Source organism: Lepisosteus platostomus, chromosome 1 (genome assembly GCF_059453375.1).
Source record: "Lepisosteus platostomus isolate fLepPlt1 chromosome 1, fLepPlt1.hap1, whole genome shotgun sequence".
Taxonomy (NCBI): Eukaryota; Metazoa; Chordata; class Actinopteri; order Semionotiformes; family Lepisosteidae; genus Lepisosteus; species Lepisosteus platostomus.
The window spans coordinates 69055821-69071634 of NC_142611.1; the positions used below are offsets into that span (position 1 = coordinate 69055821).

A 15814-nucleotide genomic window follows, 5' to 3' on the forward strand; every position below is an offset into this window, starting at 1 on the left:
CTGTTGTGCTTCTTTATTGCATTGTAAGTGAAATCCTTCTCACTAAATGATGTGCAAAGCTCTTTCAGAGCACCAGTATCTCGTCTTTGTTTTCCATAAAAGAAACAAGCAAAAAGGAAATTCTGCATGATTGTTTGTGTGCAGGTGGGCAAAGATTGGGGATGTTCATTGTACAGTTCCTCTTAACACAATGCTCGTCTCGATTAGGAAAAAGACAACAACGCAACAGGAATAATTGGAGCAAAGGGTCTTGCTGTATAAGCCCCTGGGTTACGGAATTGCTGCTTCCCATTTAAGTCAAGCCAAGAAAACTGCAGTTATCATTTAGGTCTCAGCTCCAATTGGGAGCCCAGTTGAAACTGAGAACCTAAGTTCCCTTTTGTATTTTTTATTGTTGCAGATGTAGGTTTTTTTTTCTCCAATTGAGGTATTTTGATTAATAATGTATCTTGGATAATTAAGCAATGCAAAGGAAGACCTCCCTAAGGACAGGCTAGAATAAACATTTTACATGAGAAAAACATATTTTAGGCAGCAGTGTGGAGTAGAGGTCAGGACTCTGGACTCTGGAACAGAGTCACAGGTTCAAAGCCTGGGTGGGGATCACTGTTGTTGTACGTTTGAGCAGGGTGTAGCACCCTGTTCACTCCAGTGAAATCCCCGCTGTATCACTGTGTCCAGGCTGTCATTTAGGTCGTTCTCAGTTGACTAATGTGCTTTTGTGAACCTCTCCCTTTTCAGGATTAGGCCTGTTCTCCATTGGAAATGAACGTTTATATTGATTGACATCGACTGTCCATTTTAATGGGTGTTGTGAAGAAACAGTAAGCATGTTCAGGGCAAACTCCTTGTACCTCACAACAGTGCACGAGATGAAATGGGCTGTTGGAGCTGAGCTAAATTAGCTTGCAACAGGATTTGTTATGTCTCAAAGCTGCCCACACCAGGAGCTATACAAATATGGGAGGCCAAGAGACCTACACCGAAGAACCATATCATTGCAAGTGCAAGCTGTTGTCATAAAAACCCAGTAGGTTTCATTTTTAAAGAAATTAAACAGACTCTCTTGTGTAAAAAAAGTGAATTTTTAAAAACAAGGACAAGAAGCACTTTCCTTGTAGTTTCCAGTGACGCTCAGTTCATATTTTACCGTTGAACCAGAACAAATCTATTGGGGTGACTTTGTCAATGAATCTTGGAGGGTTTTGAATCTCTTCAGTTTTGACAAGATATCAGCCACATCTGCAAAACATCACCCATTGTCACTTACAGGACTTTGCTATACAGTGGAATTTTGTATTTCTGGGAGAGCTACGCCATCTACTGGTCCTTAACGAACACTTACAGCAGCTGAATTTGACTAGGTGGGTTCCTATTCTAGTACTAATTTTAATATTTTTATTTCATTTTTATTTAACTGAGAAATCAGTTCTAATTTACAGAGACAAGCTGGAGAATACCTGTTTATACAGCAGGACATGTACTGGGACAACATAAGTGAAGTACCTTGCTCAAGGGCCCAATAGCAGTGTCTAACCTGGCATTTGAAGCCACAACCCTCCAGGCTGAATTCCTAACTGTTCGCCACACTACGGTTCTTACATACTGCTTTTAATCAGCCACTCCATTGCTCAGCTTCTGAGGCCTCAGTAAGCAACGAGCAATGCAGAAATTTTAAAAGGATATTTTTGTCCTTTTCAATGAAGCTAGTGAAACTGTAATTCAATAAGGGGGAACTACTGCCTGCAAAGTTACATAATAAAGTAAGTCAAGTGGGTAGCTGCGTCAGCATGCGTAGGCTGCAAAGGAACAAGTAATATTCCATTGCTGAAAAAAAGAAGAAAGAAAACACAACGTTTCGGCTGTGGAGCCTTCTTCAGGTGGCACGAAAGGCTCCACGGACGAAACGTTGTGTTTTCTTCTTTTTTTCAGCAATGGAATAAACATGTTAAAGTATTTTGGTACCACACCACATAAACCCTCTGTGGTTATCCCTGGTACTGTGTGGATCCAAGAGCCCTTAAGACTCTTGGACTGTAGAATGTTTTTAAAACAAACTAAAAACAATTCTCACTGTACCTTTTAGTTTTTAACTTGTGATTTTAGAAGGTAACTTTCCTGTGCTTGTTTTATTTGTACTTTTCTTGTATATATTGTTTGCTTGCTGGAATAGGCTTCAGCTTCCCTGTACCCTCATTTTGGATAAAGCTGTGAGAAGGAAGAAGGATGTATATGGTGTGTTATTTGGTACAGTACCTCGAGTCTTGAAAAGCACTCAGAAACAGTACAGTACTATCATTCTGCACTTGAGAGTTTACAGTTCTGCAGTGTTTGGCTTGTTTCCGCTGCAGGTGAACTCACAAGACATTACATATCTCAACAGGAACTAGAATCTCATGGTGCAGTCTTTCTACTGCACCAGTGTGGTTTATTTTCCCAGTTGAGTTCATGGTTTCCCCATTTATCATTTCAATTTGGTGCCTAGCTTTAATTTAGAACAGAGGTTCTCGATCCCTAGCCTGGGGGCTACAACACCTGCTGGTTTTCATTGCAGCTGAGCTCTTGACCTCAGTGAAGTGACATCGTCACAGTCACAGATCACAGTCAACTTTGTATCTACAGATTAAACAAGACGCTGTTGCAAGACCCCCCCCCTACTCAAAGTTTGGAGATCTGTAGTGTTCCAGGGTTTGTACCATTTGGAAGTGAATGCAAAGTGTTACAGGTTTCTTATCAGAAAAAAAAGGAAACCGTTTACTGCCAGAAAATATATTTAACATTGATACTACAGATAAACAATTTGGCAACTTTAAAAGCATAGGATGTCCATTTAAATAGAAAGCAGTGTTGTTGCTGAACTGCACTTTTCCCATGAAGTCTGATTTTGGTTAGTAAAGGTAGTTGAGTTAGAACATGACTGGAAAGTTGAAGGTGGTTGTAAAATATTTATGAGACAAGACTGCAGCCTGCAACATGTACAATCTATCTAGTTGAGTGTAGTAGACTGCACACAACAGGAGTTCATATATGCAGTATACAGAAGCTGCACAATGTTATATTACGTCTTACAGGTCTTTCACCACAAAATAATGCCTTCCTTATGAAAAGCTCTATAGAAATGGAATCAAGCAGGTTGCATCAGTCAGACATGACTCTGTTCTCTACTTTTAGCATTAATGCTAATAGTTCATACAAAAGGAAAATGTTCTCACTAAAGTTGTTTTATGTAAAGAATTGTACCCTTTACAAAGAGTTTTTTCAAGTCAGCTTTATTGCATGTGATGAGCAAAGACCACACATCATACTTATACATATATAAAAGTCACAGACTTTGCAATTTCAGACTGACATCATTCCCTCATCCGAATTAGCTAGCAAACACTTATTTGCCCGATACATAAATAAAACTATAATTCCACATTAACCAAAAGAAAAAGCCTGACAAAAAGAGGCTGACATGAAAGTACTCCATTACTTTCTTGTCATTAATATTCCATTAGTATTTTCAGTACTCCTCTCCTTCCTCCTCCCCCTCTCCCTCAATGGAGTCAACGCCCACCTCTTCATAATCCTTCTCCAGGGCTGCCATGTCCTCTCTGGCCTCAGAGAACTCGCCCTCCTCCATGCCCTCCCCAACGTACCAGTGCACGAAGGCGCGCTTGGCGTACATCAGGTCAAACTTGTGGTCCAGGCGGGCCCAGGCCTCGGCGATGGCAGTGGTGTTGCTCAGCATGCACACTGCCCTCTGCACCTTGGCCAGGTCTCCACCAGGCACCACAGTGGGAGGCTGGTAGTTGATACCAACCTTGAAACCAGTGGGGCACCAGTCCACAAATTGGATGGAGCGCTTGGTCTTGATGGTGGCGATGGCTGCGTTGACATCTTTGGGCACCACGTCACCACGGTACAGCAGGCAGCAGGCCATGTACTTGCCGTGACGGGGGTCACATTTCACCATCTGGTTGGCCGGCTCAAAGCAGGCATTGGTGATCTCAGCCACAGAAAGCTGCTCATGGTAGGCTTTCTCTGCAGAGATAACAGGGGCATAGGTGGCCAGTGGGAAGTGGATACGAGGGTAGGGCACCAAGTTGGTCTGGAACTCGGTCAGATCAACATTGAGGGCACCATCGAATCGGAGGGAGGCTGTGATAGAGGATACGATCTGGCTGATGAGCCTGTTGAGGTTGGTGTAGGTGGGGCGCTCGATATCGAGGTTCCTGCGGCAGATGTCATAAATGGCCTCGTTGTCGACCATGAAGGCACAGTCGGAGTGCTCCAGGGTGGTGTGGGTGGTCAGGATGGAGTTGTAGGGCTCCACCACAGCTGTGGACACCTGGGGAGCTGGGTAGATGGAGAACTCCAGCTTGGACTTCTTGCCATAGTCGACAGACAGGCGTTCCATCAGCAGAGAGGTGAAACCAGAACCAGTACCACCTCCAAAGCTGTGGAAGACCAGGAAGCCCTGCAGACCTGTGCACTGGTCAGCCTGGAGAGAGAAGATACATCTGGTTGACTACTGCAGAAGACAGATGTGCTCTCCACTCAATCTTCTCAATTCTTAACACGGGTGGTTTGGGCTGTTCAACATTCATTCAGATACCCACCAGTTTGCGGATCCTGTCCAGCACCAGGTCGATGATCTCTTTGCCAATGGTGTAGTGCCCACGGGCGTAGTTGTTGGCAGCATCCTCCTTGCCAGTGATGAGCTGCTCAGGGTGGAACAGCTGGCGGTAGGTTCCAGTGCGCACCTCATCTGGGGAGAGACGGGTGAAGGGCTGTGAGATCAGGGGCTCTGGAGCAGGGAGGAAGAGGAACAGCCCTGATCCCCCTCCACTCCACAGCCTGCAGAGCTTACCGATGACTGTGGGCTCAAGGTCTACGAAGACAGCTCTCGGGACGTGCTTGCCCGCTCCAGTCTCGCTGAAGAAGGTGTTGAAGGAGTCGTCGCCACCTCCGATGGTCTTGTCACTGGGCATCTGGCCATCCGGCTGGATCCCATGCTCCAGGCAGTAGAGCTCCCAGCAGGCATTGCCAATCTGGACACCAGCCTGGCCGACATGGATGGAGATGCACTCACGCTGTGGAGAGAAAGGAAAGATTACAGTGATTTCAAGCATGATAGATTTCAATTGTAAATTGGTTTACATTTAAACCAAAGCTACGCATGGCTCTGCTGTCTTGACTGGAGTTTTGGGATAAGAAAGGAATGTAAGTTTACTTCTTATGAAATACATAGTCTTCCTGCCCTCCTAAAACAGAAATTGAACCCTGAGAGCTTGTAATATAAAGCTGGTCTTCCTCTTTCTTTAAGCAAATCTGTTGAACCAATTCAATTAATCAGGCCATAATGTGCAATTATATCAGCAGAATAATAAATTGGGCATAGGAAGCAGTGTACACTGAGCAAAAAATTTGAATAATTGTTTTCAAACTAGTTAATTTCCAAATATGTCTAGTTCTTGTAGAGGTTGCTTTATTTAGACAAATCAAGACTGGTTCTTTTAAATCCTTAAAAGATCTGTATTCTCCTGTGTCATTGGGGGACCTACTGCTCAGGTACACATTTATGAGCCAGTGGTCCCTGCTGCTGTACCTCAAATTGTACAAGTACAGTACTTTTGGATACAGGACTGTATGTTGTGTGGTGGCTTCACACTGTTACAATAATTCAGTACAGGCCTTCTTTTTTCCTATTCCAATGAAAAAGAAGGACCATTATCATGGTCAGACTCCCAGTATCCATGTCGTCTAGAAAGACTGCTGCTCCAGAAACTAGCTCACCTTCTTTTGCGTGACGTATTTCTGTTCAGCAGCTCTATGCCGAGACAAACGGTTTCACTCATCGTGTCGTCGTGTATTCTCTTTACGTACCACGCCATCGTTTTAGCGGTTCCACTGCATACTTAAACTAAGCATGCTGCCCTTTTGGCTAAAAAGCCTTTTAATCAAAGACGAAGTTCGCCGACTTCATTTGAACCCCTTAATGCAAAAACTGCTTTTCATCGATTTGAATCGAAGGGTTTCATCCTACATATCAAATATTTCACTTCCATTTTGAGGAGAGACATGTTATTAGCAACATTGAAGCTTTCAACTTGTGTAGGGCAGGTGCAGTGAACAAATGTACATAATTTATCTAGTTAATTCATATAGTGTTAAATTAAGACAAGACGTGGTCACTACATTTAGGTGTATTCCCATTCCCAGAGTTACTATTACACTTTATAACATAACTTTTTAAAACCTATAACGCGGATGCGGTTGCAGTTATTACAGTGTAAAAGTCAGATAAGACTGTAGTCCCGCCTGTCAGGGCGCGAAGTGACGTCACTTTGAGCGTTTAAAACAGCCAATGGCAAAGCGCCCGTGGGTCTCTCGTGCCGCTCGGATCCCTGCGCGGTGTTGGGGAACCGGGCCAACGGGCTGTGCGGTGAGCGATCGTGTGCGGCACAAGGAAGAGAGCTGCGCGTATCACACACTCGGGCGCCCTTCATCTACCGCGCAAAAGCAGAGTCCATTTCCCTCTGTACGGTTGGAATTTCACATTTCTGCAGACGTGGGACAAAGTCAAACGTAAAGCCCCACTCAGACGTTATAAGACCGCAGCCTCAGTACAGATGTGCAATTTAGAAAACACCACCCCCTACATTTTGCTACATCGGTACCCTGAAACCCATTACAAAGAGCGCCTTCTGTGTGTGCAATTTTCACCATCGCCCTGGGCAGCTCCATCAGCGCCATAAAAATGAATCAAGGATGAAAACGTGTACAGTTCCTGAAGCAATCAGTCGTCTGCATGAGAAAAGGAATACAGCGCGATGAGATATTATCTAAGGAAAAGGTATCGGAAGGAGACTTGATGTTACTTACCATGATGTCGTCTTTACCGGGGGAGAAAGCGTGGAGAAAATGGGAAAAGAAAGAATTCACGCCACTCGCTGTGACAATTAAGAGTCAGTGCAAGTAAGTAGCGCAAAGCGCCTGGCGTCCTGCGAATTTATAGGTAGTTCTGAATATATTAATATATTATTATAATAAAGAGGCGTCGGACCCAATCGCGGCAAAGAGACTCCGGAATGCTTCCTTTCGGCTGGCTTGGGCGGGACCACAAGCCGCTTTGATGAATAAATTACCTCGGGTGGGGGGGAGAACTGTATGATGCAATCTAGCAGTGGGGGGGGGGTATTTCTAAATAACAGATTACAAGTGCTTGTTTTAATGTGAAGATCGGAACTGGGGATGGGTCGGTCGCTGCGAACACTTTGTCATGTGGTTATATTCCTTTTCCCTGACGTTACAATAAAGAGATGTCCTGTGGATGGCTGCGGTGTCTCTGAACAATAGGTTACACAAAGCGTGGAGGAGCCCTGGGTGGGAACCGGGCATCTTCAAATAGCGGTGAGCAAGAATGAAAAACACGGGACCGTTTTCAGGGGTTTATTTCACCTAGGTTGCTTGTGCGTGTAGGATTTTATCACACACCGCTGAGAAGATGCGCATCTTGTTTTCGTGAGACGCCCCCTCCTCACCCTTACTGCAGGAGGAAAAATCCGCAGTGGTCTGCGAAGCAGGGCGTGGCCGTGCCGCAGTCACGGGGTGCCCCCTGGGGAATTGCGGGCTGCGAGTTCCCTTCCTTATTTTTAGATGGGGAACGAACTCGTATCTATTAAAATTACATTAAGGTATTTCTGAATCATTTTCTAGATATCTCATGCGTTCCAGACGAAGAGAAGGATCACCAAATACCAGGTCCTGCTGTTGGTGTGCACTCTGTGTTTGCTGGGTATTGCCCAGCAAGGACTTGTTCATTTTATTTTCCAAATAATAACTAATAATTACAATTGTCGTTTTATGAATCTTTGTGACCTGTAGTCTGTAGGTTGCTCTTTCTTCACAATAGGTGATGGCTTAAAAACAGCACCTCATATACACATGCTACAAATTAATGAGCCTTTAAAAAAAGGAAACAACATAGCCAGTCAAGAAATTCTACAACAACCTTCTTCACCTTTATACAGAATTGTGAATCTTAAGCACCTCTGCAGGCTTGTTTGTTACTTACTTCAGCTAATGGCAGCTGAGGCTGTGTAGCAACTAATTTAGATTAGATAAGGGCATTTGCTGAGCATGTAAAAAAATTAGCTTGCAGGGCACCTGAAAGAGAACAGTAAAGTTACTGCATCCATAAGATTGGATGTTCAAAGAGAATATTGATCATGGACAGGATACTGTTAAACTGCATTACTTTTGATGATCCTAATGGCAACATGAAATTCATAACATGATTACTGCAGTGTTGTGATGAAGGGAATACAGTTTATTTATATCCAACTAGATGCAAAAATACACATTTATCCATTGCTTGTAAGCTTTTTGATGGACGGCAGTCTATCGTTAATTAAGTGCACAGCTGAAGGAGAAGATCCTCTGTCACAATCCTCTGTGAAGACAAACTGCAGATTGTGGCTCATCTGTTCGCTGTCATGGTGCCGCAGCCTTGAGGAGGAATGGGATGCCGACATCGCGGCTCGTGTGCAGCTGCTGAGCCCGTTGTCAGCAAGCACTGAAATAGTGAGACAGCTGGGAAACACACAGAAAGCACTGAAACACAGAAACCCCACTGGGGCATCTGCAGTCACCCACACGGCAATTCCACCTCACTCAGTCCCTGCTCTTCAGAAAGGAGCACTTAAAGGTGGCAGCAAGGACGTAGGGAGGCATGGCTTTCTGTGCCATGGCTTTCTGTGCATGTACATCCTGTTTACTCTGTCAAAATACAAACAGTCCTGTCAAGTTTGGGAGCTAAAATTATGGTTGATGCTTTGATAAAACCGCTGGCAAGAAGCGTCATGGCGCAGTGCATAATCTACTGCAGTGGCTCTGTGGCTAAGGATCTGCGCCTGTGGCTGGAAGGTTGCCGGTTCCTATCCCACCGCTGGCAGAGGAATCCCACTCCGTTGGGCCCCTGAACAAGGCCCTTAACCCCAGCTGCTCCAGGGGCGCTGTATAAATGGCTGACCCTGCGTTCTGACCCCAAGTTTCTCTCCCTGTCTGTGTGTCTCCTGGAGAGGGGTATGTGAAAAGCCAAATTCCTAATACAAGAAATTGTATATGGCCAATAAAGTGATCTTTTTTGGATGTCCAACAAAAGGCAGCAAAATTTCCAAAACAATCTTTAAGTGCAAAAAGCCCTTCTTCACCTAATTCGTCCTTTGATAGGTTTGCAGGTTTTTTTTTAAATGTTGAGTTACCTTCCAAGAACAAATGCAAGCAAGTTTACTTTAGTTCTCTAGCCAAAAGTGTTGAAAATCGCAAGGAGTTGGCAGGCCTTGATGGTCTCAGTGGGCTGTTCTTTTAAATTCAGGTTCCACAAGCTTTCTCCTCAGTTTTCTTCAATATAACATTTATTTTTATAAGGCATCGTTTCATACAGATACATTATTTCAGACGATGCACACGTTTTTTAAAAAAGAAACCACAAACTGGTCATTACTTCAAAGCGCTTTCAGAAAAACTAAAATGAAATGATTTAATGAAGGCCAAGAAGATCAAACCTGCTTTAAAGGTCTTTTGATGGAAGTCGGGATTCTGGGAGGATTATGGGGATTTGCAGTTTGGTTCATAGCTTGCCAAGATGTGTCCATACTGTATGCCTGATTTTTCTGTTGTTGTGTGTGCTTGTGAAGCACTGTACCAGAGAACGGCCTGCCTTCTCTTTTTAGAATAAGCTGCTATTTAATGCAAATCTTTCCTGCAGTTTGCACACACTGACCCTCAATTTCCTCTAGCTTTGCCTCAGAGACTAGCACGGCATCCCATTTAAAAAGGCACATTAACAGCTGCTGTGGAGAAGGTGACTTATAGACTCAATTCTCTCAATTTGATTGGCCTGTTGTTTATTTCAGAATATACGGTGATCATTTTTGAAAGAGTTTAGATTTAATAAACGTGGATTTATATTCAGTGCTTCTAAAGGTGAGCAGTTCTTCTCCTTCTCCTTGAACTCTTGGACTTGGAGCTCACCTCACTAGCAAAAATTGATTTTTCATTGGCAATAAACCATAAAGCACCTGAATTGTAAATTTAGCATTAATGTATTAAATAGATTTTTGACAACAACAATGATCCTTACACTTACATAGCCTTTCGTAGACACTCCACAAGACAGAAACCTACCAGATGTATCTAAACTCTGAACAACATTCAAGTTATTTCAGTGACTGTCCGGGAAGGCGCTTTGGATTGTAGACATCCAAAACCACATGGCAGATAAGGACTGAGCCTCTCGGCTGCTGGGCAAATACACTCATCTTTGATAAAGAAATCAACTGGGTGGTGTCAGGGGAACCTCTGGCTCAAACCTGAACTTCTTGGTTTTTTTAAAAGAAACATGAGATGATGATCATGGAAACAATTCAATAACATATATTCACTTCAGCTGATTTCTGTACACTTCAAAATGTATACTTGGCATTCGAATTGGCATTAATTTGCTTGTACTTTGTTTTATCCACAAATCACATGGTTAACAGACATGGCACTGGTAATGACAGCTAGCCTCCAGAGGGAGCAAATTAACACAGCTTTACAGCTGTTGTAAAGAGAAACACCAGGTGCATGCGCTAGCAGCATGTCAATGGCTGTGTCGATTTACATATAGAAGCATTAATGATAGTAGACCCAAACCAGCTTAATACTTTTAAACTAGAGTCTGAAAAGTAACAGGTAAATATTTTATTTTAAAAAATCCTGAAAGGAAAAGAAAAGAGAGACATCCGAAACAATCTCTTTTCCTTTCAGCATGGAATAAACCTTTACCTGTTCCTTTTGCACCCTACACATGCTGACACTGCTACGTATTTGAACTTCATAAAAGACTGAAGCTTAGAAATAACAATTTTGGTAACTTTTAACACTTGTTTGTATGAACTTGTAGAGTTTGTATTCGAGCTTCATTAAAAAAATGCCCTTGTGCTCAACTTATAGTTTGCAGGGAGACATGATGCTTTATGGATTAGGCAGGGGGCGCTGTGGTACAGAAGGCACATTGTGAGTGGGATGCCGGCCATGTGCTCCATCCAGTATTAGACACCCCAGCTTTGCTCACGGTTGTGCTCAAGCTGGTTTCAGAAAGAATAGTCATCACTAGGTTTACTTTTCCCATGCATACCTATTTGTTGTTTTAAATGAACAAATAGCCAATTCTACTGCAAAAAACTTCTGATTTTATAAAAGGTGTTGAACAGGCATATGCATCATTTAACAAATTGACTTGAGTGCACATTGCTACAGGAACTGCAATCAAGTTTAAATAAACTAACTTGACTCTTTAGAAATACTGCATGGAAGATGCTATTTGTTTTCCAAACAATAACATGGAAAATGTTTCTTTGTGTGATTTGTTTTTAAACCATCATAAAGACAAAGGACACACTAAAGCAGGGATTACACTTTTATTCACACCAACCAAGCAGTCGAGACTCATGTCAATTTTTATGTCGCAAAAGATCAGAAATAGATGCAGACATAATAGGTCAGAAAACTACCCTGCTACAGAGTGACTTATAAAAAAGAAATCTGAGGTGGTTTTAAAGGTGTTGTTCCCTTGCAGCAGATGCTGCTTTTTTTCTCCCCCTTTTCAGTACTCCTCTCCTTCCTCCTCCCCCTCTCCCTCAATGGAGTCAACGCCCACCTCTTCATAATCCTTCTCCAGGGCTGCCATGTCCTCTCTGGCCTCAGAGAACTCGCCCTCCTCCATGCCCTCACCCACGTACCAGTGCACGAAGGCACGTTTGGCGTACATCAGGTCAAACTTGTGGTCCAGGCGGGCCCAGGCCTCGGCGATGGCGGTGGTGTTGCTCAGCATGCACACTGCCCTCTGCACCTTGGCCAGGTCTCCACCAGGCACCACAGTGGGAGGCTGGTAGTTGATGCCAACCTTGAAACCAGTAGGACACCAGTCCACAAACTGGATGGTGCGCTTGGTCTTGATGGTGGCGATGGCAGCGTTGACATCTTTGGGCACCACGTCACCACGGTACAGCAGGCAGCAGGCCATGTACTTGCCGTGACGGGGGTCACATTTCACCATCTGGTTGGCCGGCTCAAAGCAGGCATTGGTGATCTCAGCCACAGAAAGCTGCTCATGGTAGGCTTTCTCTGCAGAGATAACAGGGGCATAGGTGGCCAGTGGGAAGTGGATACGAGGGTAGGGCACCAAGTTGGTCTGGAACTCGGTCAGATCAACATTGAGGGCACCATCGAACCGGAGGGAGGCTGTGATAGAGGACACGATCTGGCCGATGAGCCTGTTGAGGTTGGTGTAGGTGGGGCGCTCGATATCGAGGTTCCTGCGGCAGATGTCATAAATGGCCTCGTTGTCGACCATGAAGGCACAGTCGGAATGCTCCAGGGTGGTGTGGGTGGTCAGGATGGAGTTGTAGGGCTCCACCACAGCTGTGGACACCTGGGGAGCTGGGTAGATGGAGAACTCCAGCTTGGACTTCTTGCCGTAGTCGACAGACAGGCGTTCCATCAGCAGAGAGGTGAAACCAGAACCGGTACCACCTCCAAAGCTGTGGAAGACCAGGAAGCCCTGCAGACCTGTGCACTGGTCAGCCTGGAGAGAGAAGATGCATCTGGTTGACTACTGCAGAAGACAGACGTGCTCTCCATTCAATCTTTTTAATTCTTAACACGGGTGGTTTGGGCTGTTCAACATTCATTCAGATACCCACCAGTTTGCGGATCCTGTCCAGCACCAGGTCGATGATCTCTTTGCCAATGGTGTAGTGCCCACGGGCGTAGTTGTTGGCAGCATCCTCCTTGCCAGTGATGAGCTGCTCAGGGTGGAACAGCTGGCGGTAGGTTCCAGTGCGCACCTCATCTGGGGAGAGACGGGTGAAGGGCTGTGAGCTCAGGGGCTCTGGAGCAGGGAGGAAGAGGAACAGCCCTGATCCCCCTCCACTCCACAGCCTGCAGAGCTTACCAATGACTGTGGGCTCCAGGTCTACGAAGACAGCTCTCGGGACGTGCTTGCCCGCTCCGGTCTCGCTGAAGAAGGTGTTGAAGGAGTCGTCGCCACCTCCGATGGTCTTGTCACTGGGCATCTGGCCGTCCGGCTGGATCCCATGCTCCAGGCAGTAGAGCTCCCAGCAGGCATTGCCAATCTGGACACCAGCCTGGCCGACATGGATGGAGATGCACTCACGCTGTGAAGAGAGAAAGAGATCAGTTAACAGGAGGAACTGTGCTGGCTGAAGATCAGAAGAGGAAGAATCCTGTAACTTACTCATTTCTGTGACCTCAGCTTGGATACAGTGTCAACCACCTGCAATGCATCAATCTTGATTTCCTCTCTAATTTACTTGATCAATGACATTGATTTAACTGCCTCGGTTAGACTATTTTAACACTATTTCAGTATTTAAAATATTTTGATCAGGCTGCTGTTCTGCACAGAAAGACAAATCCATAGAAATCTCACCTTTTAATTTAAACGCTTATCTGTTTACTTTAAACTTTAAGAAGGGACGCCTTAGGACTTTTAAATAGTGTAAGAAAAGGCTGATTTATAATCCAGTCCAGTATTTACTGACAAATTACCAAGCATTATTTCCTGCTGTTATTTTTTCTTTATTAGTGATTGGCCTTCTTGCAAGAGCCGTTTTTCAACAACTCATCTGCATTTCTGTACTGATTCCATCTCAATACGTTTTTCTTTAATAGTTACAGACCTTTACAAAGCCTGGCCCTTTTTCCCCAGTTGATTTTCTGCCGAGTAGTTTGACCTAAATCCTTTGTTTTCTTTTATAAAAAAGAGGCATCTTCCCGTTTTTCTCCTTCCCAGCCACAGTACTGAATTGTGCTCTAGTGAGCAGCACAATAATGAGCCCTTTGAAGAAAAACCTCCATCGTAACTCCAGCAGGCCTCCTGCCCTCTTGACAGTCTACAAGCAGGTGTTACCATGTGGGCTACTCTCTTCATATTAGTGTGGACCACAACTCTTTTCACTGAAAATGTATACCGCTGTCGGGCAGTTATGCTACTGTACATCCAAGACAAAGAGCCTTGCTTTTACTTCATGGAATCATTGCTTGACCCGGTTAACAAAAGCACAGCAAGAGAGCGGAGCCGAACTGCAGAAGACCCTTAATACTTGAAAGAGTCGAACACGAAGGTTTGGGTACCAGTCTGCGCTCGCTGGCTGGCTGGCTGGCTGTGTGCAAGGCTTGGAGCTCTGAGGGAACGATCCAGCCCGCGCGGCGCTCGGGGCGGCTGGCGCGAGCTCACGCACATGATGGGTGGGGGTGAGAGCGCGCCAGACAAAGGACGGCGCGTTCGGAGCGCCGCGCGCCCGAGCCAGGCGGCGCGCGCTGGGGTTCTGCTCCATCTCGGCGCCGGCCACAGCACTCCCCGGGGTCCGAAACGGACACACGGACAGCCGCCCTGACAACGCGCAGCGGAAGCTGTGTGACATTTTAGTGGTCTGGAGAGCACTTCACATGAAAACAAACCGGCTTTCGGTCTTTTTTTCAGGCGCCGCGCTGACGCTGACGGATGAAGTGCGTGCCAAGTCGGCTCGCATTTCTGTTGTCCTCGACAGCTCCATCCATTCGACTTCAAACTTAAAAAAAAATAGAAAACACACACCTGTCCGTTCCCATTTCTGTGATTTATCCAAGAAACGGACGGGCGTGGGGGTTGTAAAATCCGAAGTGACAGGACGTCTTACTGCGAGAGGCGGGGAACACCCAGATGTGTCCCAGATAATTTATTCCGCTCACAGCGCATTCCTGTCAAGTGCGCCTTTGTCTGAGACGGGGTTTCTCGGACCACATAGCCCAGTCCTCGCCAGTGAGGCCAACACTGGTCTATTGTTACTGGAGCCTTAGAGGCGAGGGGTTCCGGCATCGCACAATTTCAGACAGCTCCGTGTGCCGCTGGCAGTACGTCAAAATACTCTTGTTTCCCCGTCATCTCGTTATTTGGATTTTTTCTATAATGCATTTTCTACAAAAGCAACTGCCCTAGTCGTGAAAATGCTTTACCCTTCCAAAAATCCCGCCCCCACCACCCCTTCCACGTCTGTTCAGCACATGAAGCGGACCCCTCTGAGCAGGGTGACAAGTTACAGCGACAACACAGCCAGCCTCGCCGCGCACTCCAGAAAACTCCACAGTGCTGCTCTTTCTTTCTACAGCTCAGACTACCATTTTCCTTGCAACACGCAAGGTAGCAAAGCAACCCCATTGTTCTGAAATGTGAAACCCCTCGCCTTACCATTTTCTATGCCGTCGGGAGTTCTTGTCTGGCAGGCGAGCGAGGGGGAAAGAGCCCGTTCAGAGAGTCTTCTCACAACCCGACAGCAAGGAGGTCGATGCAAGAGAACGTGAAGCACATGGGTGTGAACGGCTTATTATATACATGCGTTGCCCTGGCGACTGCGCCTGCGATTTTATCATTGGGCGACGTGTCTGCTGTCTGCCCGGAGACCTCGGCGGATCTGATTTCCCATTGGTTACGGCACCACCCCGGCCGGACAAGCCCCTCCTGCCGACCCCCACCTTGTCCGGACAATAGAGAAAACAGTTATCTGTCGCTCACTTGGGTAAAGCATTAACAGCATCAGTTCATCATGGTCTAGCAACACTAATGGAGGAGGCATATCTCTGAAGAGGACTAGTGATACACATGGATTGATGCATTTAGGGGATATTCTGCCATATTTTATATCAGCAAAGTGTATAATTAATTGTGAACAATAGGTTTAATCCATGCTGAAAAGAGAAGAGAGAAAACACAACGTTTCGG

General features: G+C 45.5%; 2 protein-coding genes across 2 annotated transcripts; both read right to left on the reverse strand.

Moving 5' to 3' along the window:
• Positions 1-2931: 2931 nt before the first annotated feature.
• On the reverse strand, positions 2932-7029 carry LOC148678621 (tubulin alpha-1B chain). The gene is made up of 4 exons (XM_088635204.1): positions 6871-7029; positions 4856-5078; positions 4605-4753; positions 2932-4486 (listed from the first exon to the last, which is right to left on the reverse strand). The coding sequence occupies exons 1-4, from the start codon at positions 6871-6873 to the stop codon at positions 3506-3508; spliced, it is 1356 nt and encodes a 451-aa protein (XP_088491330.1). The 5' UTR covers positions 6874-7029; the 3' UTR covers positions 2932-3505.
• A 4410-nt stretch (positions 7030-11439) lies between these two features.
• LOC148678622 (tubulin alpha-1A chain) lies at positions 11440-15438 on the reverse strand. The gene is made up of 4 exons (XM_088635228.1): positions 15284-15438; positions 12989-13211; positions 12738-12886; positions 11440-12619 (listed from the first exon to the last, which is right to left on the reverse strand). The coding sequence occupies exons 1-4, from the start codon at positions 15284-15286 to the stop codon at positions 11639-11641; spliced, it is 1356 nt and encodes a 451-aa protein (XP_088491354.1). The 5' UTR covers positions 15287-15438; the 3' UTR covers positions 11440-11638.
• Positions 15439-15814: the final 376 nt, after the last annotated feature.